Here is a 27,876-nt window from a genome sequence, read left to right as displayed (position 1 = left end):
GATAGACTGCATATAGTCTAGGATTAGCCCTAATTTCTATTTTAACTATAGGAGGAAACTTTGTCTTTACAGAATGCTATTTCGGTACTTTAAAACCTTAAGGCCAATCCTGAGCAAATTTGTATTTGAATATTAGGCAATTTAATTATAAATGCCCTACCCCCCCCCCCCCCCCCCCCCCCCCCCCCCCCCCCCCCCCTGCCAATCCTTTTCGACTAGGCGCGAGTCGAGTCGCGAATTTTTCAAATCTAAATATAGACAATGACGTAATTTGCAGGAATCTTCTTTTGATCCAGACTGCTGTCAGACGTTCTTGTTTGTGAACAGGTTAGTTTCTCTTTATAATGAAGTCAAAATAAGTAGCTTCAATCGATAAGAGTATTAGGCAGTGTTAGGCTAGACCAGCTCATACATAATATATTCGATTGCTGTTCTGTTTTGCGCCTGACTCTGAATAAATGAATTGCCTTTTGGTTTTGTCTGTGCCTGTGCACAGTGGATAATATTTTTTATTACAGTCCCAGATATTTATCTATATGTTGGGTTTTATGTAACTCCAGCTCCAGGGAGCTCCGACGACGAAGGCGTACGCGTACGCGTCGGACTCGGAGCTCCAGATCTAATCCTAAACACGAATCAAACAGCGGGTTTGGCGACATCTTTTTCGAAATGTGAAAAGTTAGTAATTACAATTTTGACTAGACCTAAGTCGACAATGTTTTTTTTTTACTACTTTGGACATCGCGCCCCACGGCCACACTTGAAATTATAATTTTGAAGAAGTCTTTGATGGGAAAAACGGTGATTCCTCGTCCTAAACCAAGCCTCCATGTTGTATTGTTGATTGTTGGCGAAGAGAAAGTACACAGCATGCACGGTAGGTAGCGGCGCAGTGCAGCAAATATGATTATTCATGCTAAAGAGCGCCGTTCGCTCGAAAATGCTGAATATGCAAGAGGTTTTGAAAGGCTGTGCGTTTGTTTACATTCACCGCTTTGTTGTTTCGAGTCGTGCATAGACTATTCAGCATTTTTATTTTATAAGAGGTTAAATTTTTTATTCTTAGTTCTTCAAATTGTTTTCCTTTCATCCAGCTGTTGATGATCTTAGTCTCATTTCCATTTTCTTTTCATCACCTTCACCCAGCTCATGACTCTTTGTTCATCCTTCATTAGTATTTAGGACATAGCCCCTGAATCGCCCTCATCCCATTCCATCCTCATTGGTTCGCCTTTCAATCTTGGGTCCTCTATATTCTTCCATTCTAATTTCTTAGTCTCTCTATTGGTTATATTTCTGTATTATTTGAATATATTTCGTAAAATCATGGAAAGTGAGGTCTGATGTGCAGGTCAATAAATCAGAGTTGTTCTACTTCTTCTTTATGTTCTTCTCTTTCTTCTTCTCTTCCTCCTTTTTTTCTTAATTCCAGCTTCATCAATCAATTATTCTTTATTGCGCATAGTCAAGACCAACGAGGGAACTTGTCAATGAGGGAAAGAAGATGTGAGCCATGCCTGCTTTAATATTATTCAAGAGACGATGGCAAGTTGGAGGTGATGATCTCGTCTTTCCTGCTGTAGGCTCTGCCAGTGTCCGCCTTATCTTGTAAGTTGATTGCATAGGTGACCTCCCATCTACTGGTGCAAATACTTTGAGACCTCATGCTCCTCCTGGTTACAACAAACATTCCTGAGTGAAAATGTATATATAAAATTGGGCTGAAGAAATTAGTGTGTTCTTATATTAAACATTACATTCCACATACTAAGAATCTTGCTCTACGATTGGTCAAAAGTAAATCTCGTGAAGAAAGACAGTTCGCCCATCATTGATGGGAGAAGAAAAGTTTGTTGCACTGTGTAGATAGTAGTACTATCTACACAGTGCATCGCACTTTAATTGTTTATCAGTAAGCAAATAATTACCGTTGGTAAAGGTGATGGGACAAACTATCACTTCCGAGGCGATCTGGATGTAGCTATCTTTCCAAAGCGAAGCTGAGGAAAGATAGCGTATATATTCTGATCGACGAGGAAGTGATAGTTTGCCATCGCCTGAAAACCAAAAGGTGATTATTTGCTTTATATTCCACATCTAAAACAATTTAATTACAAAAAGAAAAGGACGTGTATGCATCTACATAAAAAGACACCTAGGCCCAAATTCACACCAAAAAAGTTTGAGATTAACCCAACCCCTTGAGGGTAAAGTGCGCGCATGTGTTTTCTTTAATTGCACTCATTGGCAATGCGCGCTTAATTACGGTTGTTTTAGTACGCGTTTGGATAATCTTTAGTGAAAGTGCGTTGCCCTTTGTAGATAGTACCTCTATCTTCAATGAAAGTGCGTTGCACTGTGTAGATAGTAGTACTATCTACACAGTGTAACAAACTTTTGCTTCTCCCATTAATAATGGGCGAACTATCTTTCCTCACGTGATTTACTTTTCACCAATCGTAGAGCAAGATTCTTAGTATGTGGGATATAATATTATATATATTAGTATGCAAACTTTGGTCATGCGCGAACTAAATGGTCACACCACCATACTGCATGCACTGTACGTATTGTACACCGTTTGTTAGCTGTTAATTGATGACTTGTTGCTCTAAAATGACAGAGGAAGTGAAATGTTTCTGACGTGGAATATAAAGCAAATAATCCCCTTTTGGTTTCAGGCGATGGCAAATTATTACTTCCTCGGCGATCTGAATGTATACGCTATCTTTCTTCAGCTTCGCTTCGGAAAGATAGCTACATCCAGATCGCCTCGGAAGTGATAGTTTGTCCCATCACCTTCACCAACGGTAGTTATTTGCTTATTATATGAGTTATGTCGTGTACAACATGAACTATGTTGTATGGGACAAAGTTGATTAGACTATGTTTATTATTGAAATAGAAATAAAGTAAATCTAACAACAGCTATATCTCTTCATTTGTATGGGAAATTAAGAGAATCCAGCTACAAAATTGTAGACCTCCACACGGAAGCATGACAAAAACTTGTCCTCTTCAATATATATGTGTTAAGGGACAAGTTTTGTTAAAGAAGTCATAAAAGGGAGTTTGAATCAACTTATTTATGCAGTCCTTTAGTAGAGATCATGACAGTTATGGAGTTAGCAAACAATTATTTTTGTGATCTAAAAGTTTACAGCGAAAAAATGTTTACTGGGCTCAACACTATTGGGTATATAGCCATATATCTTGCAAGGGGGTCTAGACCAAGGAGATACCTAGCAGCGTTGCTCTACATCTGAACTTTTTAGAGTCTGTGCGCATATTAAAACACTATGTTATTATCATTTTTTTTTATTGGGGGGCCTGGACTCTAAATTTGGATTTCAAGCATCCATCGATCTTTTAGTTTTAAGTGTATTTGCACGAAGAAAAAAATAAACATAAGAATACACCTGTTATTGCTGAGCGTTGATGGATAAGCGACCACAGTAGGTAAACTGATTTTGAGATGTATGACTGACTTTTGATTTTGATTTTAACCAGCCTGGCGTCGGCTATTGCAGTGTTTGTGATCCAACACCCTAACATCCAGCACTGCAAACAAGGTGACCTTCTAGCCGGCTTCCTGATTGGTCTTGTCATCTTACTTAGCATCACTGTTGCCTTGGAGACAGCTATAGGCGTGGTCAGCGGGCGGGGCACTATCACTGACACCTACCCCAGGAGATACCTAGCAGCGTTGCTCTACATCAGGGCTCTGGTGTTTGTGGCAGAGATTGCAAGTAGCTTGGTAGGTGTAGAATATTTTTCAAACATGAAAATTTGTTGGATGAGATGTGGTCAGAGTAGGCACAACCAGGTCCCTCCAACCCCGGAGTAGGGGTGGGGGGGGGGGGGGTTGCTTTTACACAATCACACACATGCTTTCCAATAGTCTGTTGAAACAAATCAATAAGCTAACAAGGTATCAAACCTGGAACCTCCTGGGTACGCGACTATTGCTCTACCTCTGAGCCAATAGACAATATCCCTTTAAATGAACTCCTTGAAAAACAATTTGTATTAAGGAGTCCACAGATTCGTCTAGATGGGTGCTGCAGACTTTTTTTTCTTCATTTTTCATCTCATTTATGCAAATTCTTTGATTGATTATCTTATCTTTTGAATCATTTACCTTCCAGGTGGGTGCAGTGTGGGTGTTCAGAGACTGGGAGCTTCGGTCCGACCATACGTGTGATGTGAGTCTCGTCCGTCTCGTCCAGGCTGCCCTTATTTTTTGCTGGTTCCTCCTTATTGCCATTGCTATCTGTGTACTCGTGCTCTTTGGCGGGAAGCATCGCCATGGCGACGAGCAGTTTGATGACTTTGATCAGTGGGAAAAGAGGTAAGGGTATTTTCATCTGCTTAGAGCCAGAAGGGCATCTTATTTTAACACACAGTCAATGCCCTTCTGGCTCTCATCAGATGATATTTTATCATATTTACGTCGTTAAAATTCTTTGATATTTCTTTACAATATGTGCTTTAAAACCAACTTATAACAAACTTTATATTTACGTATACATGCATACAAATTCATATAAATTTTATCTCTACTCGGTGTGTCATCAGTAATTCTACTAGCTTGTTATTCTTTATATGACATATGTTTTTTTCCTTATGTTTACTTTGTATTTTTATTGTATATGCACAGCCCCATCATAAAACAGCTTAACAGCTGAACTGGGATTTTACTGTGAATAAATAAATGAATCAAATCAAATCAAATCAAATCAAATCAAATCAAATCAAATCAAATCAAATCAAATCAAATCAAATCATTTGTTCATGATGTTGTTTGTAGCAGGTTGCTAGAAAATGTTGTTTTGCTCTTGTAAGACTTGCTGTAATGTGGGGAGATTGGGCAACTGGTAAATACACACATCGCTTGTGCAGAATGAACAAGAGATGAACATCCATCTCTCCAAGTGGGCTCTGTACTCGCCCAAAACCAAATGTTAAGGGAAATCTTTCTTTCTATTGTAGTCATTGTATTACAATTTTTGTTGGCAAGATAGCCAAAATGTGAAATAGAGATTAAGGGAATTGATTATATCATCGACTGCTCTTTCTCCAACCCGGGGTGTTCCTATTTGGAGGTTGTGGCAGCAACAGTAAGACATTCTCTTGAAGGTGATGTAGCGGCCCCTGTTTAATTCTGATAATTCCGAGAACCTTTTTTTCTGCTTTCTTTCCAGATGTCGTAGATGCTGTTTTTGTTTGAAGAAAGATGAGAATTCACAGATTGCGTATGCAGAAGCCGCAGCTGTATTTTCATCACTCTTTCATGTAAGATAAAGCCATATATCATCTTCCATGCCAGCGAGGGTCCAAACAATCATTCTAAATGATCATTCAAATGTTGAAATGTGACATTTTAAAATTTGGTTGGAACTATATCCCGTGCAAGAATCAAACTGAAATGTGGCACATAGATCTGGTTCACGAGGAAAAACAAAGGCGTTTTTTGTCTTGACACTGTTCTACACTTGAATACTTAGACAGGATTTGTTGTCCATTGCATGTAATACAGGGTTTAAACGTTATTTAAGCTAGTAATATATAAAGTTTCAGCTGACTGCCATTTATATGTAAGAATTTTTCTTTTCATTTCTTTTCATTTTTGGAGGGGAAAGGAATAAGCAGCACATGGAACTTTGTTCATTGTCAAATCCACAAAAAAATATTGTTAGACAAATTTTGATGTTGAAAAGTGTTTTAAATACAATGTTTTATAGAGTTTTTGCAGACTGTATTGTCAAAAAGTTCAATCACGCATCTCCTTGCCATAGGGGTTTATTTCATCACGAATATAGGGTAAGAAGTAAGTGTAGGAAAATACTGCAGAGCAATTGTCACAGGAGCATGTGTGGTACAATCACTCATCTTATTCTTTGTCTCATGTGTGTTCATGCCTGTCAAGTATGTGTAGTATAGTTTAATAACGTATGGTACCAGTCTGTTACAGGATTGGTTATGTGAGGGTATGAGGAACAGTTTTGTGTTTTGCAGAAGGCAAGATCAAAAGTTCCATCACACGTCCATTTTTAAAATCTTCTTGCAATTATTTCAGGGTGTAGATGTAGTCCTATCGGACATCGTAGCCGGTCTGATCCTGGTCCAGGTTGAGCAGCAGAGACAGATCAGGGATCAGATCCCCATGACAGCCTCCTGCAAAGATCCTGGACCCGATGTAGCCCTGCCCACGGAACCGGTGGAGAGGAGATTGGAAACCATGTGGTACTACTTCCGATACTCGATGGCCTCCAACGGCTGGCCCGTCCTATTCGCTGCAGATCTCAAATGCTGGCTGTGTAAGCTGTGCTGTGCTGGCAGGTAAACCCAATATATTTCTTTTATTGGACAACATTTTATAACTTAACTACATGTAAGGGCTTGACACTAAGGGCTTGTTCAGATATGGTATGTTTTTTAACATGTAAATGAATGGCAACTCTGCTCAACAAAGGAGTTGCATATGAGCTTTGTGTTGTAAGATACAGAAATGTGAAATGTATCACACTTTATATCAAACACTGCATCATATCTGAACGAGCCTTAAAACAAGCCTTAAAAGGGGTCTGATGCACATTAGTCCCCAAATTTTCAATTCTACCCCAGAAGTTTTATAGGAGGCCTAATGTAAACATGGCTTCAATCATTATTTTCCATTTAATAATCATAAATGGACTCAAATTTTCATGCGATGTTTGCTCTTTCTACTAATGTAAAACTTGTCATTCAGAGCATTCTGGATCAAAAGATAGAAATAAACGTCACTAAAAGGTGACACTAATAAGCTTTGAGTTAACACTGTGACTTAATTATGCTTGTAAATTACCACAGTCCATGAAAATATTTGTCTTTTCGAAGCTATTACAGTAGATGTCTGCTTTGAGTACCGGTATGCAGACTGCTGGCATTCATGATGATCAAAAAACAATCCTCAGACCTGACCAAAGCACTTGAAATCAGTTTAGTTGCATCTACCAGTACATGACAAAGTGAGTTTTGCTTATGAATTATCCACCAGGTGCTGTGCCTGTATTAGACCCTCTGAGCGCATCATAGGTGATAACTGCTGCCAGTGTAACACCACAGCCATAAGATCCTTAGCAGGGGCAGACGAGGAGGATCTGCTCTATGTCAGCTTCAAAAATAAGGTAAGATTTAAACTGATGGGCAAGTCCTATACATAAAACATACCATCCACATCTCAGATTTTAGTATACATGTATCTGATGTCTGTATCAAGCTGATGGTCCTTTAGACCAGGTCCTAGTTCGCTTTTGTACAAGTGACCCCCAAATAATCAGAGATCTTTTACACATGGGGTACCGTATTTGCCGGCGTAAAGGCCGCAGTATTTTTGGAAGAGAAAATATCAAAAAGTCGGGGTGCGGCCTTTGCGGCGAAACAGTAAAAAAAAATTAAAAATGTAAGTCCAAACCAGCACGAATTTGCACATATGGGACCACGAACGGTAAAATAACTATACCACTATGGTACAGGACATTTCCACACATCTTACCGACAATTTTATCTTGCATGTTGACATGAAGACGAAAATAAACTTCCAAAAACAACATCTGCCGATAGATCTTGATCTAAGTTCGTGCCAATGCATTGCAAAAGTAAAAGAAGGGCCCGTTTAACGGAGCTGCCGCGAAGCATCCAGCACGCGAATTCGCCATTTTCAATCCATTTCAATGTATACATCAGAGAAAACTGCAGGGTATGGCATCAGTGCGGGATGGCCGAGCGGTCTAAGGCGGTGATTTCAGTCACATCGACATTTGTACACAAGAGAATGAATCCCATCTTCGACATTTTTTGCGGCCTATGCGGCACTGCGGCCTTATCGCCGGCAAATATGGTATTCGCTCTTTGTGCATTTTAGAATCATCACTGCCAAAGTCATGGAGGTGCTTCAATACCCGTCATGCCTCTATGCAATATGAAAACAACTTTATCAATTAAACTTTTGATGTGTACTCTTATAGGTCTATATATAGAGATGTTGTGGTCGAGTGGATACGTCGCCGGACTGTCGATCACAAGGTCCGCGGTTCGAGTCCCGCCGCTGCACTATTGTCCTTTGGCAAGACATTGATCTACATTTGCCACACTGGTAGGAATTTATTCCTTGAAACGCAGCGCGCGTAACAGCTGCACTGCTAAAGCCAGGGTAATTATGCTGCATTATTGTAGAGCGCTTAGAGACTTCTGACAAAGTAATATAAGTAGTATATATTATATAAGCACTGTAATTATTATTATATGACTGAAACATAATTGAAACTTGTTTGAATGATTTCTTTTTGAACAGATTTTCCAGAGTCCATTCTTTGTTGCCCTGGATCATACACATAAGTCAGTGGTCATCGCAATCAGAGGGACTCTTTCATTCAAGGTAAGAGCCATGGAAGTAAAAGTTATCTTGAATGAGTTTGCAAATCATGCAATAAAAAATATTTGCTCTATATATGAAAAAAGGGATTTCTTAGCTTTTTCACTCTTTTTATGTAAAAATGAGGAGTTTCATAGATATAGTGTCCTACCTGAAAAGGATTTCCCTTCAAATGCCTTCATCATTATTCGAAATATGATGACTAATAGCTGAGATGTTAGGACCAAACTATCATGTCACATGTATGTGTAGTCCCATATACACATTTCTACGTGTTGTTCATGTTACTTTCAGCAAGATCGAGTCCATTTCTTATTTGATGATTCTATAACCTCAGAATCTTCACAAAATATGTATTTCATCATTAACTTTTCCTAATTGCATCCAGATAGTTTCTTTTACAATGTAATCACATGACCAGAACTCAAGTTCATCTCTAAAGTCTTGTTCAGATACAATGCAGCAAACGACAACCGTTTTGAATGATGTAAAGTGTAATAGGCTTCACCTTTCTGTATCTTAAAATACAGAGATCGGAGTTGCGAGCAGTTGCCATTCATTTACATGTACACACAGGCGCGTATACGGGGGGGGGGGGGGGGGGGGGGGGGGGGTTTGGGGGGTCAACCCCCCCCCCCCTTTGGTATTTTTATGTGTGTAAACCCCCCCACCACCTCCCTAAAACCCCCCCCCCCCCCCCCTTTGTTTTTGTTTTTGTTTTTTTAATTATTAAGAAGAAAAAAAAGTATTCCCATAGCTGACCTAAAAAGGTGACCTTACCCTCCCCCCCCCCCCCCCCATTGGAGCCAAATGTCAATTTTTCAAATTTCGAGACCAAAAAAAAGAAAAAAGTGTCCTCTTACCCCCCCCCCCCCCCCCCCCCCCCCCCCCGCTTATTTAACGGTTGGCTGAGTCGTTGCAAAATTTTTGGCCCGATTTATGAATGTTAAAACCCCCCCCCCCCCCCTTGATTAAATCCTGCGTACTTGCCTGTGTACACAACCTTGGCTGACTTTTTTGCAGTGGGTAATTACCACCCCATAGCTGAGCAAGCCTTGATTAATACCGGTAATGCCGATACCATCTCTCTTTGTAGGACATGTTGACCGATGTCTCTGCGGATGCTGAGAGGTTGGACATAGAGGGCCATGAGATCTATGCCCATAGAGGGATCGCCAACAACTCCAAGTACATCTTGAACAAACTAAAGGAGCTCAATCTACTTGAAGATGCATTCCAAAGACATCCAGTGAGTATATATGGTGTGCTTTGCTCAAAAAGGGGAGTCCACCCTTACTGTGTTTTAACATATCTCATCTCCTTACCTCTGCCAAAGACAAAATGTATGTACTTTTAGTTTGATTTTTATTCAAGCATATAAGTTCTGCTTCATAATGGATACTGAGCATCAAAATGACATCAAATCTTAATTATCAACACTTATTGAAACATGCGTAATCAAATCATTATTATTATTGTATCCCCCGGCAGTATGCCGGTGGGGTACTTTGGATTCAGCAGCGTTACGCCGCCACCGCCGCCGCGTCCGCCGCCGCGTCCGCCGCCACAGCCACGTCATATTCTTGTGTGCGCTCTAACTGCCACATTCCTTGACGGATTTCTTTCAAATTTTGTATGGAGATGTATCTTGGTATAATCTACACACCTATAACTTTTGGTAATGCTGTCCCCAGTGTTCCGTCTTCTATAGGGTAAAAGGCCATATTTTTGTGGATGTCTTGTGTGCATTCTAGTGTGCAGTCTAACTGCATCATTTCTTGACAGATTTCTTTCAAATTGAGTATGAAAGTGTATGTTGGTAAACTCTATGCCCCTATACTATTTTTGGTGGGTGTCAAGTGTGCGCTCTGTAGGTCATATTTCATGACAAATTTCTTTCAAATTTTGTATGGAGGTGTGTCTTACTACAGTCTACACACCTATCACTTTTGGGCGATGCTGCCCTCATTGTTCCGTCTTTTATATGGTCAATGGTCAAATATTTTTTATGCGCTCTAACTGCCACATTTCTTGACAGATTTCTTTCAAATTGGGCTCATACATGCTGCCCCCCCCCCCCCCCCCCCCCCCCGCCCCCTAAAAAAATAATAATAATAATAATCTCAGTCTGAACCCATCCCCAAAAAATTATTATGGAGCCCTGTTTTTCATTAAATATTTCTATTGATTTTGCATCAAAGCCCAATGTTCAATTATAAAAAGATTACTCTTTGTTTCAATTAATTCTCAGGACTACAAGTTAGTTATATCAGGTCATAGCCTTGGAGCCGGGGTGGCGGCCATCTTGTCCATCCTTCTCCGAGAGCAGTACCCAGAGATCAAAGCATATGCCTTCGCACCCCCTGGTGGCCTTATCAAGTACGTCTAAATTTGTTTTGGTTTTTGCATTCGAGGTAGAAATCGGTATTGAAAAAGTTCCAAAAGATTTAAATACAATTGTGTACAACCAAATTTTGTTTGCATTAAAGGGTTGAGCTTTCAAGGAGTAGCAAGTATTTATAAAGTGCCTTGTGTAACCTTTGTGGTGGATACATTTATGTGTAATGTAAAAAAAAACAGTAGTATTGTGTTACGAGTGGGGGAAAGTTGGAGTTATTTGTTCTTCTTTTCTTATCAGTCATTATTTCTTTGGACAATTAATGTTCAAATATTCAATTACCATAAATTTCCTCTGTAAATCTCAATTATTTGTACATATATCAGACTATTTGATATCCTGAATTTAATTCTTGGATATACTAGCTATTATATCCATGTCTAAACTTTGCAATTTTCAGACAACATTTATAAATATTTTCTTCTTCCAAAGGGATACTTTCTTATTGTCGGCCATATGTGAGAAATCTTTCAACACAACCATTCTAACATAAAATGAGATCTTGCTTTGTGATTCTATGTGAGTTTATTCTTTTAATTTTGTTTCTGCCTTTTTCATTCTCAGTGCTGAAGGAGTATTATACTCTCAGAGTTTTGTTACTGCAGTTGTCCTAGGAGAAGATATAGTTCCAAGGTGGGTATGGGGTCCAATAATATGGACTCCATTTTTATGGATAGCCCAAGAACTATTTCCAACAATTGTAACTATTTGATGATCAATGTATAGCAATTTTAGACCATAAAAACAAAAATTGCTAATTTATTTCATAGTGTTGCCCCAAAGGAATCTTCTACCTTCATTTTTGTTATGAAGTGGAAAATATTCTTTGCTATCTCTACCTGTACAAAAATTGCTGAAATAGGGAGATGAAAGTCAATTTAGCATGACACTGTATTATAACCTACACTTGTACATTTTTGGTATTGATGTTCTTATTTTTTCACTTGTGTTTTACAGGATGAGTATGTGTACTATTGAGCAGCTCAGGGATTCATTAATTGAAGTCATTAAGAGATGTCCAGTGCCTAAGGTAACATTCAACATACATAAATCACTCAGTCAATTACATAATAATGCGCATGTCCATTTTTATGCCTCCGCTACAAAGTAGCCGGAGGCATTATGTTTTCGGGTTGTCCGTCCGTCCGTCCATCCGTCTGTACGCCCCGTTCTCGCGATCGCGTTATCTCAAGAACCAATTGGTGGATTCCTGCCAAACTTGGATCATGTACGTATCTTGCAGGGCCAATGAACTGATTAGATTTGGGGGTCATGAGGTCCAAGGTCAAAGGTCGCATGGCCTATTATGTATGCGAAAATAGCTCGTGATCGCGTTATCTCCAGAACCAATGGATCGATTCCAGCCAAACATGTGTCATGTACGTATCTTGTAGAGCCAATGAACTGAATATATTTTGGGGTCACGAGGCCCAAGGTCAAAGGTCAAGGGCTAATTATGTATGCAAAAATAGCTTGTGATCGTGTTATCTCGAGAACCTGTCGATGGATTCCAGTCAATCTTGGGTCATGTATGTATCTTGCAGAGCCAATGAACTGATTGCATTTTTGGGTCATGAGGTCAAAGGTCATTGGGTGTATCATGTTTGCAAAAATAGTTTATGATTGCATTATCATTAGAACAGATGGACGGATTACCATCAAACTTAAAACATGTACATTGAGGGTAGTCATACTATCAAGCTTTGCTTATTTTGTCAACCCTCCTGTTTGATGTTCTCGATTAGTTACACCCAGCCTTACCTTATTCTGCATATATTCTTTTGTCATGTGTAAATTTGCAATATTTGTTTGTTATATATTTGTAAAAATGCAAAAGAAAAAGAAAATCAAACAGAAATAAATAAATCAAATCAAATCAAATCAAATCAATTGTATGTATCTTGCAGAGCCAATGAACTGAGTAGATTTTGGGGTCATGAGGTCAAAGGTCATGGGGCTCATTATGTATGCAAAAATATCTTGTGAATGCATTCTCATTAGAACTGACGGATGGATTACTATCAAAGCCAGGACATGTATGTATATTGCACGATCTTCTGAGAACCTTATTACGTCTGTTTTGGTTTGAAAAATCGCTTTATGGCGGAGGCATCATTGTGATTTTTGTTTTCCTTTGCCTTAATTGCTGAAAATTACTAAATATGAAAACCATTACACACATAAAATTTGTTCATGTGATTGCACAATCATGTCTCTTTAAAATCATTTTCCCCAATGCTGTTAATTACTGAATGATTTGAAAAATGCGTGCATTTCAAGAGTGATCATTTGCATGTAACATTTCACCACATGGAAAAATGTTTTCGGGATCACCGATAATCAACCTTCTCTATGAAATTGCCATGACTGATTTGACAATAAATACCGTTTTGAAGTAAATTCAACGTAGAGGTAGTTGTGGCCTAGTGGATAATGTCACCGGACTGTGGAACATATGGTTTGTGGCTTGAGTCCTGCTGTGGCGCAAATATTCTTTGGCAAGATATTATTTTACATTTTCCACTCTAATGGGTACCTGGTAGGAATTTATTCCTTGAATGGTTTTAGTGCCTTGGGGCAGCTGGGCTAAATCAAGGGTAATCATAGTATTTAGTGGATGTCTTGAGCATCAGTTGGGATGGAAACGTGCGCAATATAAATGTAGCTATTATTATTATCATTCCAATTTAAATATTTTATTTTATTTTTCAGTACCGAGTCATCTTGCGTGGTCTTTGGTACACTTGTAAAGGTCTTCCAGAGAATCTCCCATTATCCTACAATGATCTGGATCACGAGGATGGGCTGTGCTGTAACCCCCGGGAGCCCCTCCTGCCTGCCAGCCCTAGAGGGGCAGAGCAGAGACTCCTGGCCACTCCTACAGAGGAAGGGCATGGCAGTAGAGAAGGTAAGGATAATTTATATATAAGTAGAATGTATCAAATCAACATCAAAAGATATTACTTGGCATTCTATAGGTAATATCTATAGGACATCCGGCCGAAATGTCATGACAATTTGAAATACATCATTTTTTACGAATACTGCCAGGGATTCAAAGTAATGTAAGAGAAAAAGTGATTTTAAACATATCCTACATTGTTTGCTATGTTTCATGTTTGGAACTTAGTGGCATCTATCAGATGGTGACGTCAAAGTTGGTTCTGTAAGCATCAATCAATTGCCGGAGCAATACTATCTTCTTCTTCTTCTCCCACTCCTCCTTTTTCTCCTTCTCCTTCTCCTTCTTCTTCTCCCTCTCCTTGTCTTCTTCTTCTCCTCCTTCTCTTTCTCTTCCTCCTTCTTCTCCCTCTCCTTTGTTGTCTTCTTCTTCTCCCTCTCCTTGTCTTCTTCTTCTCCTCCTTCTCTTTCTCTTCCTCCTTCTTATTCTTCTCCTCCTTTCTCTTCTCCTTCTCTTTCATCTCCTCCTTTCTTTTCTCCTTTCTTTTCTCCTTCTCCTTCATCTCCTTTCTCTTCTACTCCTTTCTCTTCTCCTTTCTCTTCTCCTCCTCCTCCTCCTCCTCCTCCTTCTCCTTCATCTCCTCTTTTCTCTCCTCCTCCTCCTTCTCCTCCTCTTCCTTCTCCTCCTCCTTCTCCTCCTCCTCCTCCTCCTCCTTCATCTCCTCCTTTCTCTTCTCCTTCTTCTCTCTCTCCTTCTTTTTCTTATCATCATTACTCTTACTTCCCCCCTCCCTGTGTTAGGAAATGGTGGGATCCATAGTGCTGAATCCATTGAAGTGGATGTTGGTGCTGACGAGCCTGGTGCATCGTCTAACGGCAGACACTCCAGTGTCACAGGTGGTAAGGAGTTCATGGCCCTCTATCCACCGGGTCAGATGATCTGGATCACCCGGAGGGAGATGCATTCTGGGTAAAAAAATCTTCTTCATTCTGTACACCACTGTAAAGAAATCAGCATGCGAATGGGAGCATTAAGTTGGTTGGATAATTAGGAATTCGAACGACAGTGATTATTGAACACCATTAGTGTTCATTCATTGTAAATAGTATTCACATATTCCAATGTCCATGGTTTTAATTCATTGTTAATCATGTATCATTGGCTTTTCGGACTAACAAATTTGTAAATGAAGTACAAAATCATGTTGAAATTGTGCACACATGCACATATATGTATGGGATTGGTAGAATAGGTCATTTCATAATGTTTTTATTAATTTAATGCATACGTCTTTGTGAAGTGCCTTGTACAAAAAATTTCATTTACTTGTTAGGAATGATTGTATTTTAATAGGTCACAATGCAAATTGCACACATTACGTGTTGTGAGGTAGGGCAAGCCACAATGTTTGTTCTACCTCGCACAAACTAATGTATGCAATTCACAATCGGGATATCAACATACAATAATACATAGCAGGTGAATGTAATAGCTCATTGTGAAGTCAAATTGTATAAATTTGAATACATATTGAAAATGGTTTATCTAGCAACCATGAGATATTTATTTTACGCCATCAGATATTAATAAAAAAAATAAGAGATGATCTATAGAGTCATTCTAAAACAGTTGAAAGGTTGATACCAATGAAGCATATATGTGTGGTTGAATGAATGTCTAAATACATTTTGCAGATTTTTTCGCTTCCAGAACTGAACCACAATACCGTTTAAAATTCAATTTGAGTTGATTTGCAGTTTGATGATTCATAATAAACCTTCCCCATCTCTTTTCCCAGTGGTTGCTGTGGATCAAAGGATGAATACCGCGCTCGCTGGGTGACCCATCGTCAGTTTGACCACATCGGGGTCCTGCCTGGCATGATCAAGGACCATCTACCAATAGACATCAAAGACGCCTTCGCTTGGTTGGTGGACCAGGTCAAGAACGGTCATGTTGTCCATCCGGATGTATCATGATAAATGGAAGGAGACCAGAAATAGTCGGCCAACCCAGATTTTTATGAACAAGACATACCGCAGGCTAGTATTTTCATCAGCCATAACTGACTTCAAGACCTGAGATCTGTTTCATACAACTTGATATTAATGATGAGATGCGAAGATTGTTACTGAAACCCTCTCATTTAAATGGCTATGAGCAGATTTATCATATATCTGTGGCAGTTGTTAGTAATAATGATTTTTTTTGTATGAAGGAAGGAATGCCCTGTTTTATAAAAACTTGTTATCAATAACAAGTTAAAAATAACTGTTATAAGCTACTGAAATCATGGCATTTGATTGGCTGAGAGCAAAATTCAGCATTTGTTATCAATCACAAGTTTAATGAAACAGTACCCAGGTTTAATCCCAGAGTTAGACCACTGATTTCTGGAGTGCCATGTGTAAATCTCTTCTTATTAAAACTGATCCAGTTCTGTAACTGAATAAAAAAACAAATATTGTCACGAAAGAATTCTCATTTCATGATATTATTGTCACCCATCGTCCACAGATATGGAGTGGTTCCTGTATTAAGTCTAGGGAATTGAGAGAAGTTTTCAGTTTTCATTCTCCTTCATAAATATAGGCTACGCCCAAACTTTGGTGGGGCAAGTGGCTGCATTATTGAAAGTGAAGGCTTTATGTGGCAGAGAAAAAGTACATATTTAAAAAAAAGCCTAGCCTGGAGTAGGATAAAACAAACAGAAGTACTTGAAGCATTCTGATGTTACAGGTCGATATATTTTTTAATTCCTTGAAAGATGGGAAAGAACGCTGCACATGTTTCCTTGTGTTTGACATAATTTTGATTTTGATTTTTTTTTTTTTTTTTTTTTTTTTTTTTTGCTCAAAAAAATTATTTTAAGGATCTTTCCACATTTCCAATTTCTAATAGGCTGATCACAATGTTATACTACTGAAATATTTGCTCTTTCTCTATATTTTCACAGAGAGGACTTTTTAAACAATTAAATATGAAAGTTGTTGAATGGTATGTGTTTTAATTTGGCAGGGTAAATCTGAGAAATCTTTTTCAAATTGTGATACTGATTGAACCAAGTGCATTTTGTGTTGATTTTATCTCGTGCCTTTAAGCAAAATTTATTGAAGGAGACTTAACAAATATTGTACACATTCTGTTATGCCAATTTTGATCAGTGCTTAATGTATGAAGATTGTTTAGATAACCATTGTGTGGTCATCTATGTATGTGTATTTTTTTAAATGTTATATATTAAGAATTTTTTATTTACAGATCATTAAATTTGATGCAAAAACGAAGTACAGAGTCCCGTACTTGTGAACAAATATCTATTCGATAATAAATGTTATATATGTTTAAATATTTTGCTATTTTATTTTGTTACTGTGCTAACTTTTTATGGCTTGAATGCATAACAATGAAATTACTGTGGTGGTTTTAAAATTATATCCTTTTTACAGGTGCTTTCAACGTTGTCATACATGTACCTTTCAAAGTGAAAATTGTAACTAATTGTACTGTATTGTAACGTCAAACACAATATATGTTTGATTTTATGTTTGGTGATGGTTAAAAACGGAGACATTATTTGTTGTTTGTTAGAATGTGTATTCCAAATCCTCACATAATGTAAATAGAGAAATAACTTACTCATCCTTTTCTCATGTGGCAAGTATTGAAGTGATTGCTTCAAGAAAATTAGATTTCATATCAATATGCTTATGAAGGATAAAAATTAAATAATTCTAGGAAATACTAATATATTCATAAAATACCAAAGATATTTATATGTCTTTATTTCATGATCTTGCTGGCTAGTTTTCTAGTAGATAAGTTTATTTTGCTTGAAAGGTCGTATAGGACCTCTGCATGTTTGTGCTATTCTATACCGTTTATTCATCAATATTTTTAGCTATACAATTGTACTTAATATGAAATGTGTTTTTGAAGTTAAACTTCTTTTTTCGTTTTTTTTAAATATGTTACTCTTTTTGTTTGTGGATCTCTTGTGTGTTTTTTTGTGATTATGCAAACTCATGCAAGATAACTTGCCTTTATTAAGATGCACACTTCTTGCAGATTGTGGACTTGAATGAATACAATCTACTTAAATTTTCTTAATTTTCAAAAGCTGAAGCAAAAGATGTGTTTTTGTTTTAATTTATACTGAAATATGTTTATACCTAGGCTGGTATTCAATTCAATACTCGGATTTAACAGAAATTAAGCGAATAAACTTATGCCAAATCTATCACATATTTGCTTGTTTGCAAGTAGTGGTTTATGGTCATATTACCTATGGGCCCTCTACCAAGACTTTTGTAATATATGTCTTGAAGTGTACCAATCACCTGAAATGAATAATGTGCATACAGCTATCATACATGAAATGGACCTTTAAACAAAAACAGTGAAAAGAAGAAAGTAATAACATAAAACCAATACGGTAAATTAAGTAGAATACTTATTTACCTATCTGACTTATCAATTGAATTGAATACGGACCCAAAATTGTATTTGTTTTCATCATAGACAGTACTGTTTTTTGTGAAGTATTGAATTAGAAGTAACATGTACTGTGTTTGTGTGCAAATTTGTAAACTTTATGTAAACATTAGAAATTTGTTGTGGTGAACATAAACTTATAGGATGGAGAAGTAGGTGATTTCTATTTAAATTTTCTGTTTGAGGAAAAATAAGTAACTTGCCAAAATGTGTGTCTTGATGTTGATTGACAGGTTATTCATAAGAGTAAATTATAACGTATTTGCAATTGAAATTTGTATATTGTTGGCAATGCAATGGATAGTAAGAATTTCAGTCCATAATTTGATATTAAGAAACAAAATCAAATAAAAGATTACTAATAGCACAAGGCAAATTAAAATTTGATCTAAATTGAGGCTCTAAACACAAAATCATAGACCAGGTCTTGCATTTTGTTATACAGGTAAAAAATAATTGAACAAATTTATTATCCTTTGTTAAACATTGGAACATAAACATGAAGTTGTTTACAATCATAATTCAGAAAATTTGAAAAAAAAATATATCTGCTAGAAGTACACTTGGATCAACAAACCAGAGTTGTAGCCTACACATCTCTAACAATTATCAGTGTTGATGAAAATATATACTAATTTCAGAATGTTCAATGGTATGTTTTATATATATATCCATTTTTTGTGGAACACTAAAATGTTTTATACTTTGCTATATTGATGCCAATAAAAATTAATTCAAAAAAATAAAGTAAAAGTGTAACAATTTTGTTTTCCTTTGGTGTTATCGTATAGCATCCACTTCTTTTGCGGTAAAAAAGACTGTTTTTCTCTCAATGAGTGAAAACTGCATCCCTCATTTTGTACTCAATAAATGGGATGAATAAAACACTGCCAGTTGCAAAACTGAAATTTGAAAATATCTTGCCACCATACTTATAGGAAAGTTTCAATTATTATTGTTTACAACATTTTGGCCCTTTCACTAGTTTCTGAGATTTTCACCAAGCAAATCCCTGCAACGCCCTTTAAAATTGCTTTCACTTTCAAATTAGATTTAAAATACCTTTGCAACTGCTTTGCTGATGCATTTTCCTTTGATAGGTACTTGTGACATCCGCCATTTGTTTCAAATAACACATATTCATAATTAAAACACTGAAATTATTCACTAAAATCAACTATATCCCAGCAATTTCTTTCAGCCTATTTTCATATAAATGTAAATGCCTTTTCCTAAAGCTCATGCAACCATGATTTAATGATACATTCATTTCTATATCATAATCATGAACACTGAGATACGATAGCAGTGAAGGTAAGGTCTTCGTACTTGTAACTGAAGTTCATCTTTTTTCATTCCTGGACACAGAGACATTCTATGATCTCATTTGTTAAATGGAAGAACAGCTTTCATGATTTCCTGGACATATGTATCTCTGCCACAGCACACTTTCTCAAATGGACCCATATCACCAATCTGCAGAGAGCCTAATAGGCCATAACTACATGTAAACTAAAGTTAAATTCCTTATCACCCTTCTTGCACTTGGCTGATAATTTATCATCTGATTTTGACCCATATTGAAGGCACTGTCTATATATACATCAACTTGTATCGAAAGTTCATCTACTTCATCCATGGGTACAAATAAGCTTTATAATCTCTTTAAAGGAATGTGGGAGTACAGTTCTCATGATTTCCTGAACATGTTTATTTGTCATGGCACTTTCCTGAAAATGAACCCAAATAATATTTGTTTGCCGAGAGCCGCAAGGGTGTGAATTCCATTTACAGTGCTAATAGTTAATACCCTTCTGGTTTTCAAGTTTCAACAGAGGACTAGACTCTGCAGACAGCCCAATGAGCATTAACTCCCTGTATTAAAAGTGCAATAGCTGACCATCCTTCTGGCACTCAGCAAACAATTTTCATCTAATTTTTCACCAGTTTTAGGCACTGCCTTCATACTTGTATCAAGAGTTCATCTATGTCACCCATGGACACAAAGACACTATAATATCATTTTTTGTTTACATGGAAGTACAGATTTCATGATTTCCGGGAGATATCCAGGTAATCTGCCGTTTGCTCTGGCAACAATGCTCTACGCTTTCTTTCATCAAAAATAAAGGGTCGAAGTTGGAGTTGAAACTGGGTTTAAAGTTGGGTAGGGTTACAGTTATGGTTAAGTATAGCATTTGGTCCAGGGTTGAAGTTCAGAATCCAGTTAATGTAGGATATTGACAGCGGAACAATTGTCGCCGGAGCACATGTCGCACAACCATCTTGGCCATGGCGCAGTCCTGAAAATGGAACAAACTCATTTCCCCTGCTGAGAGCACAAAGGTGCTAACTCCATGAAAAGGATACGTGGGATTGCTTAACGCCCTTCCGGCCCTCAACGGACGATTTCTCTTCCGATTTTTCAGCAGCCTTCTTTAAATCCACCTCCACCATGTCACTGTCTACCGAGACCAAGACCACCTGGTCCCCGCGAATGAAGAGTTGGTTGACATGACGACGCTTGAACTCCTCCGGCTGAATCAGACGCTTTCCGGTCTTTGGGTCGAGATGAACGACGTCCTTCATGGTTTTTGTCTCCTTACCATCCTGACTCTTCACGTCTGTGAGTTTCACAGGCTCTCTGCCAATCGTAAGAGTCTTTGAAAACGCTTGTGACAAAGATGATGATGCAGTTGATTTTTTACTTGATGATGATCGTGATGGTGCAGATGATGTTCTCGATTTTGATGTTTGTTTTGATACTGATGATGATGTAGAGGATGTCTTTGAAGTCGATGATGCTGTTGTTGAAGTATGTGATGATAACGTAGACGATTCTTGATTTGTTGCTGATGTAGTCATTCTAGAAAGAAGTAAATCTGACTTTCTAGTATCCGACAGATTTGATGATGATGAGTTCTTAGCCTTTGCGGAAGATGTTTTTGATTCTTGAGTGGAGGCAGTAGCCGTAGCAACAGATTCCTTGACAGATACCCCCTCCTTTGTACTCATCCCAGCTCCCTCTGCTAGTCTAGGACCTGAGCTCGAAGCTGCAGTCCATAAAGAGTCTGATGATTCTGAAGCCATTCTCTTGACAACAGAAGAGGTAGATGTCTTTGAGGTTGATTCTGCAGCAACATTAGCACCAGTCAAATCCTTCTTACTAGACCGACTGTCATCAGATCTGGAGGATTGGGGTCTCCGAGATTGGGTTCTTGGTCTTTCATGGCCATTCGGACATAATCTAGACGGCCTTCTAGGTGTCTTCTGCCTTCTCCTTGCCTTCTCCATTTTCACTTTGTCCACCTCCTTCTCTCCATCACCTTCACTCTCCTCTGTGCTTGAGTACTCATCAGTCCCGCTACTGCTGCTCTCGCTCTTGGACCAATCTTGAGATGCCTCCGCATCTCTGGAATCACTCGCAGCCCGCTGCTCCATGAGAGCTTCGTGCTTGATGCGGCAGAACTTGCACTCCTTGGCGCGCTTCTTGCCACCAGCGCCTTTCTGTTCCTGCTCCGAAGGCTTGGGAGGGTCTGGTTTCTTGGGCGGAGGATTCAAGTTGGACATGATCTGAAGGAGAAGGGGGCACAGTTGTTACATGGATGGATCCCTTCTAATTTTGTTACAACCTAAAAGCCATTGTTTCTTGATCATACAATCACTGTTTTCACTATATGTATTAATGATGCATGCATTGTCACAACATTTAATAAAATTTTAAAGGAATTTTTAATTATATTTTAAGAAAAGATGCTGAATGAATAAAAAGATATGATTAGGAATAGACAACCCAAATACTAGCAAAAAGATACACAATGCCCAACTATGTTTCATAAAAATATCAGAATTGAGAATTTGAGACTGCAAAGAAAGAATGAGAGAAAAAGGTCGAGAGAGATAGAGAAGGGAAGAGAGGGTAAAAGGGAGCAAAATACGGGAAGCAAGAAAGAGAGAAAGAGAGAGTGAAAGGGAGGGAGCGAGAGAGCGAGGGAGAAACAGCGACGGTAAAAGACAGAGAAAGATATATAAATGCACAGATACATAGAGAAGGGGAACAAAACACTGTACTCACCATGGAGTATGTGACTTTCTCTTCATGATGGAATCTCTTTCCAGTTGAAGGCCTCTTGTAGATTTCAACAACATCTGTCAGAGCCTAGACAAGTAATACACACAAACAATGAAGCCTTGGAATTGTTGTTTTCTGGTTATCTCTTTTATCTTGATAATCAAACTTGTTTCTGTCCTTCCTTTACCTTTTCATCCCAGACCTGCCAACCTCTGAAGTTCAAAAACTGTATTCTTTAATCCCGAAAGTTGTATTTTACTGACAAAAGTTGTATTCTTAAAAATAAACATGGACTGTTACGCGGATCAATGCCTCTTACAGTTTCTACATAAATGAAGAATTTTTTTTATGGATCATTGGTTGAATATGCATGATTTCGTCACGACTGGTGTGTTCGATGAACCAATGAACATCCCCAAATTGCTGATGTGAGATGCTTTATAGGACAGAATAGGCATTTTGCCATTGATTTTTTTTTTTGAAAATCGTATTTTATTGAGGAAAATCGTACTGTCGTATTTGCTTCTAAAAATCGTACTGAATACGACTAAATCGTAATGGTTGGCAGACATCCCCCCTCACTCTCTCTTCCTACCTCTTTCACATCTGAATGTATATGCTTATCAACTCTCCTACTCTTTTTCTAAACTTTAGTCCTTCGATCTTCATCCATTCCTCAAGATTTAAAATTGTATAGTGCCATTTTACTTCTTTTTCCCCCTTAAATCTTGCAGCTATGATGCTAAAAATGAAAGAAACTGTTTCATACTGCATGACTGCACATTTATCATGCCACAAAGCAATTGACCCTAAATACTGACTCTGCTATCCCAGTTCCACCACCAAACCGACTCAAGAATGACTCCAAATGGAATTTTTGTTGGCCAATGGGGGTAGTTTTAATTGTTTGTTCTGTAGTCGGTCTGGTGTCCCTCTTATTGGTGTGGCTGACGTACTACGGTACCCTGAAGAAGTCATCCTCATTATCAAAAGCTCACAGTTCAAAGCATACCCTTATGGTTATAAATGTAACTGGACATGTCTGTTCATCTTATACCAGAACCCAAGGGGTAATCAACCCTGAGGCATTCTACCTCTTAGTAGGTTAACCCGTTGACTATGGAATTCTCTCATTCTCACAGATCTAATATAGGGGCCACCAGGTTGCAGTAGGCAATGGATTAAATGATCACACCTCAAAGAACATCCAAGGATGGTGGCATTTTAAGTAGCAGAAGAATCTTTCTTACCATATTCCAGATTTTGTCAAAGGCCACCAGATATCCAATGCAGATGCTACGAAGCCCCTTGAAGCTACGGATGCATACCCGGACTTTACATCGCTTCTCAACACATTGCCTCAGAAGATCTAAAGGCGATTCCTTTGTATCTATGAAAGAGAAGGGAAAACAATGTGCTAAATTAATGACTTATATGAATGGTCAGCAAACTGAGCAAATACTTTTCTCCTTTTAATCCAACAATTTTGAAATCATGTTTGTAATTACAGAGTTCCCTGATGGAGCTTATAAAGTCAGGTGTATTGAAATTTACAGCTAAAAGTTTTTATTATATTGATATTTCATTGCACATTTGTCAAAACACGCCTCTATGAAATAATATACTCTTGCCTGAATCGAGGAAAGGGAAATTATGAGTTTCAGTAAATGAGGTACAGAGATAAAACTTTAAGTTAGATTGCCTACAACAATGAAAATTCATAACTTTCTAAGCCCTTTAAATTAATGTGGATTTTTCCTCAAAATTTCATCTGATCTGTTTCCCTATCTGCTTTTATCAAATTAAATTATCATCAGGGTCAACTCCCCCTCTATGATCTTAAGTAGTTGTAGGACATATACTCAACAATTGCTTCCTCCACTAACCAAATTTCTAACTATGAACACAGCACTGAGCCTCACCCTACCCTAACCATAAACCTAAACGTAAAACCCTATCCCATCCCTAACCCTATTCATGGCGACAATTGCAGAGCACCTTCCGCTGGAGCAGAAGTCGGTCCCCTCTTTAGAAGTACAGTCAAACCTGTCTATAAAGGTCACCCAAGTGAAATGGGAAAACTGGTCACTGTAGACAGGTGGCCTTTGTATACAAGTTCTTCAACACACATTTCTTCCAGGAGAGAGGCAATATGGGCAAACACCAAAGACAAGTAGCCTTTATAGAGATGTGGCCACTATTAATGAAGACAGGTTTGGCTATAGATAATAGACTTACGTTCACTCTCCATGCGAGATATGACGTTGAGCTGAAACATCTTTCTTTGTTGGTATGTACTCCTTGGAAGCTCTTTCTCTTTTTCTCTCATGTGCTCTAAGTGACGCTATGTAATAACAACAAAATGGATAATTTAGAAGTGCTACTAACAAAAAGTACCATAGCGCTTACAAAATAACAGAATGTGAAGAAAAACTATTTGAGGTTTTGTTTACATCACTCTTCACATCTATATAGGCAAATGGGTGCCAAATTAAGGTTGGGTAATATCAATATCATTTCATATTCTATTATCACCAAGCCTTAAACTTTAAAGGTTATGTCTAACTAGAATCTAGTTAAGAAAAGTGCATATTTCGAGTGAGTTCGATGGGTTTTGCTAGGCCCAAGGGCTAGATGATAAAATTAAATATGATATTGATCTCACCTAGCCTTAATTGGCACCCATATACCCGCATGAAGAGTGATATAAACAAATCCTAAAAAGCGTTCATAATCATCAATTCCCCAACCGACAAAACATTGCACACTGGCTTAGGAGTTTGCTGGTGGACTCTACTTCACATTCAAAGCACTTTAAATCCGTCAAGAATTTAATAAAAAATATGACTATGAGAATATGTTATCAAAGTAAGTGACAAGTTGGCAATGCAAAAACAGCTTTTTACATGTAAAATGATGTATACCGCTTGTCTTTACATTTCAACCAGAACTAAAATTAACAACTCTCGTAAGAGGTCAGCGTTTTTGTTATGTAAATCGGACCATAACTAATTTTCATTAGGAACATGTGGAAGGTTTAAAAAATCGCTCAAGGAGAGCAGTATGAATACTGATGAGGCTACCCTGGGTAAACAAGACATATTATTATTATTATTATTATCATAACTCCGGTAGCAAAATCTTACATTTTTAATTTATTTCTTGAACGATTTCAAAGTGTTTTTTTGAGAAGCAGGAAGAGTCCACTAATGCCAATGGCACATAGAATAGGGGTGATAGTGAGCACAACCACACCCCCCTTGAATTAAAAAAAAAGAAGGGGGGATTCAGGTGGGAAAAAATGGCATCTCACAGATGTTTCGCTGAGCAAAATTTATTTTGTGGTTTTTTTAAGCAGGTCGAAAATCTTAGAAGAGATTTTTAGAGCGCAGATTGTTTGTTTCACAAGATGAGAAAAATGGTTAATTTTGTTCATTTTAATAACAAGAAAGCGAGATATTTATTCTCTTTCAGCCTAAATGAAGCATTTAGGTATTTTATAGAAGGTGAATTGGCAATTTTAATATTTACAATGTCTGTTGTATTTATGATCGATGTTTTTATAGTAGGATTTGAAATGGCCTTTCTTTGAGTATTTGTTTTTCAAGGAAACCTTACTTTCAGCTTCGATAACTAGCGAAGCCATTTTAGACACTTGTTCGCGTAGTCTGTCGAGCGTCAAGTCACTGGAGATGAGCTCTCCAGTTTTCCCAGTTTTCCCTGTTTTGTCCTGTTTTTGTTTCGGCAGTAAATTGCTAAGTTCCGGCCAAAGAAGTGAGTTTCTGATATTTAGATAAAGTTATGTTAAATGTGCAAATGATAAGTTGAATTTAATTTGTTCAACTTCAGTAAACATTTAATCGCACGTGTGAAAGTGAATCTTATACGTGTGGTGCTATGTCAGAGACATTACTGTACAATTTGTTGCCGTTTTGGCGAAGAGTAAAAGTGGATATAAGGGATATAAGAGAAAATGTCAATAATTTAGGTGAGATTTGGTCAATTTATATTGAACTGTATTGTGTTTATTTAGTCAGTGTAAGGGAAGTTTTGCTTTGAAATATTTATGTAGATTTCTGGATAATGTAATTTACAAGCGAGTAGTTTGTAGACCTGTGCAGGGTGTTAATTTCACCTACTTAATTATGCGCACAGCTAGAGCCAAGCTTTATACATGGGGCTTTGCATTGAAAGCAGTCTTCATGTTTTGAGTTATCTTTGTAACATAAACAGAGAGCTATGAATTATAGGTTTGTGAAGACTAATTGAGTATAGTTCAGATAAAGGAATTTAGTCACAATTTTATTGTGAATTATTAGGAACGATGTGATTTAAACACGTATAATGAGATAGGCTTTTGGATTTTAGCCGTAGCATTTATTTTCATTAGGCATTTATCAAGATGTTTATGAAAGTATACATTTGTAGTGACAAATGTTTAACCAAGTTAGTTGCCTTTATTATTTATGCAAATACGAATGCATGTTTATGTATGGCTACCAAATCACAAGGTTCAGGTTTAGGACAGTTTGGGTATTTGATATACAAGTGGTGTATATTTATGAGTTCAAGTTCATTAAGTTGTCACGGTATTACAGGCACTCAGAATTAAGAAAACAAAGGAAACTTTTTCGTGCAATACTTATTAATTTATTGTGTTTTCTGTGCATCTGATACTCATTGCAGATTGAATTTTGTGTCTGTGTTGTCTTCGACTCTTCATACTACTCTTCGTTTGAGGAAGCTAATAAAGACTTCATAATCCCATTTCGAGTTTGGAACTTTTGCAATTTGTTTCATGGTCAGCGAACCAACAACCTTCCCGCCCAACCCTCCCCCCTTTTGAGTAAGAAAACTGAGAAAAAATTGGGGAAAATTGGGGAAAATAGGGAAGATTAGGGAAAATAAGGGAATAATCGGGAAAATGATTCGTCTAGGATACCGTCTGTATGGGGAATGTCAACAAATGTCAGTTTAATTTAAGAAATGACCCATACCAGATGGTTATTTGTGTCTAGGTACAGTAATACGAGTGCATCTGACCATGCAAGCATTTTTTCAGCGCTTGTTCAGAAACGTATCCAAAATTACTCAAAGAATAACAAGAAAATTGACATGAAACAGGTTATAAACATAACAAATTTTAACTCATGATCTTTATTTGGACATTTAATGAATATTTACTTCATTGGGTATGTTTTAGTAGGGTATCTCCACGCCGGAGTCAAATTTTGGAAACGTTTCTGAACAAGCGCCAACATTTCTACCCACCCGGGCCGTGGCAGGGATGCTGCCGTCATAGTTAGTAGGCGTCACTTACCCGCTCCAATGCACGCCTTGACGGCGGAGCACATTTTTGCTCTTGTCCTTTCGTCTCCTCTTCATCTTTGCTCATAAAACGCTCATATTCAGCTAAATTGTTGAAAATAGAAGCATCCGCAACTGGAAGGGTTACATTTGAAGCATATAATGCTTTTAAAGGATTAAAATTGGGTGACAAAACATCGATTTCCTCGTCGTTTTTCTCCTCTTCCTCGCTCCCAGAAACGTCCATGGGCGCCGCCATCTTGAAAATAAAATGACCACTTTCAAAT

The 27,876-nt window shown here is 37.8% G+C and overlaps 2 protein-coding genes across 3 annotated transcripts; one reads left to right on the top strand and one right to left on the bottom strand.

Moving 5' to 3' along the window:
• Positions 1 to 262: 262 nt before the first annotated feature.
• On the top strand, positions 263 to 15,933 carry LOC577408 (sn1-specific diacylglycerol lipase beta). 2 transcript variants are annotated; one of them, XM_030982572.1, is made up of 15 exons: positions 263 to 327; positions 1,433 to 1,608; positions 3,511 to 3,757; positions 4,149 to 4,351; positions 5,205 to 5,295; positions 6,080 to 6,342; positions 7,040 to 7,169; positions 8,336 to 8,419; positions 9,513 to 9,665; positions 10,668 to 10,795; positions 11,379 to 11,447; positions 11,772 to 11,844; positions 13,527 to 13,722; positions 14,517 to 14,685; positions 15,515 to 15,933. In XM_030982572.1, exons 2-15 carry the CDS (start codon positions 1,514 to 1,516, stop codon positions 15,693 to 15,695), a joined length of 2,082 nt encoding a protein of 693 aa, XP_030838432.1. In that variant the 5' UTR covers positions 263 to 327; positions 1,433 to 1,513; the 3' UTR covers positions 15,696 to 15,933. The 2 variants fall into 2 exon arrangements, with proteins under 2 accessions (XP_030838432.1, XP_030838438.1); XM_030982578.1 differs by lacking the exon at positions 263 to 327 and adding an exon at positions 746 to 877.
• A 2,330-nt stretch (positions 15,934 to 18,263) lies between these two features.
• On the bottom strand, positions 18,264 to 27,841 carry LOC115922838 (pinin-like). Its single transcript, XM_030982563.1, has 5 exons — positions 27,603 to 27,841; positions 24,521 to 24,626; positions 23,533 to 23,672; positions 22,286 to 22,369; positions 18,264 to 21,783 (listed from the first exon to the last, which is right to left on the bottom strand). The coding sequence occupies exons 1-5, from the start codon at positions 27,834 to 27,836 to the stop codon at positions 20,560 to 20,562; spliced, it is 1,788 nt and encodes a 595-aa protein (XP_030838423.1). The 5' UTR covers positions 27,837 to 27,841; the 3' UTR covers positions 18,264 to 20,559.
• Positions 27,842 to 27,876: the final 35 nt, after the last annotated feature.

The sequence above is a fragment of the Strongylocentrotus purpuratus genome, unplaced genomic scaffold (assembly GCF_000002235.5).
Source record: "Strongylocentrotus purpuratus isolate Spur 01 unplaced genomic scaffold, Spur_5.0 spur5_contig_825, whole genome shotgun sequence".
NCBI lineage: Eukaryota > Metazoa > Echinodermata > Echinoidea > Camarodonta > Strongylocentrotidae > Strongylocentrotus > Strongylocentrotus purpuratus.
The sequence above is the reverse complement of the archived record's forward strand: the minus strand, read 5'-3'. Positions and strand labels throughout refer to the sequence as shown.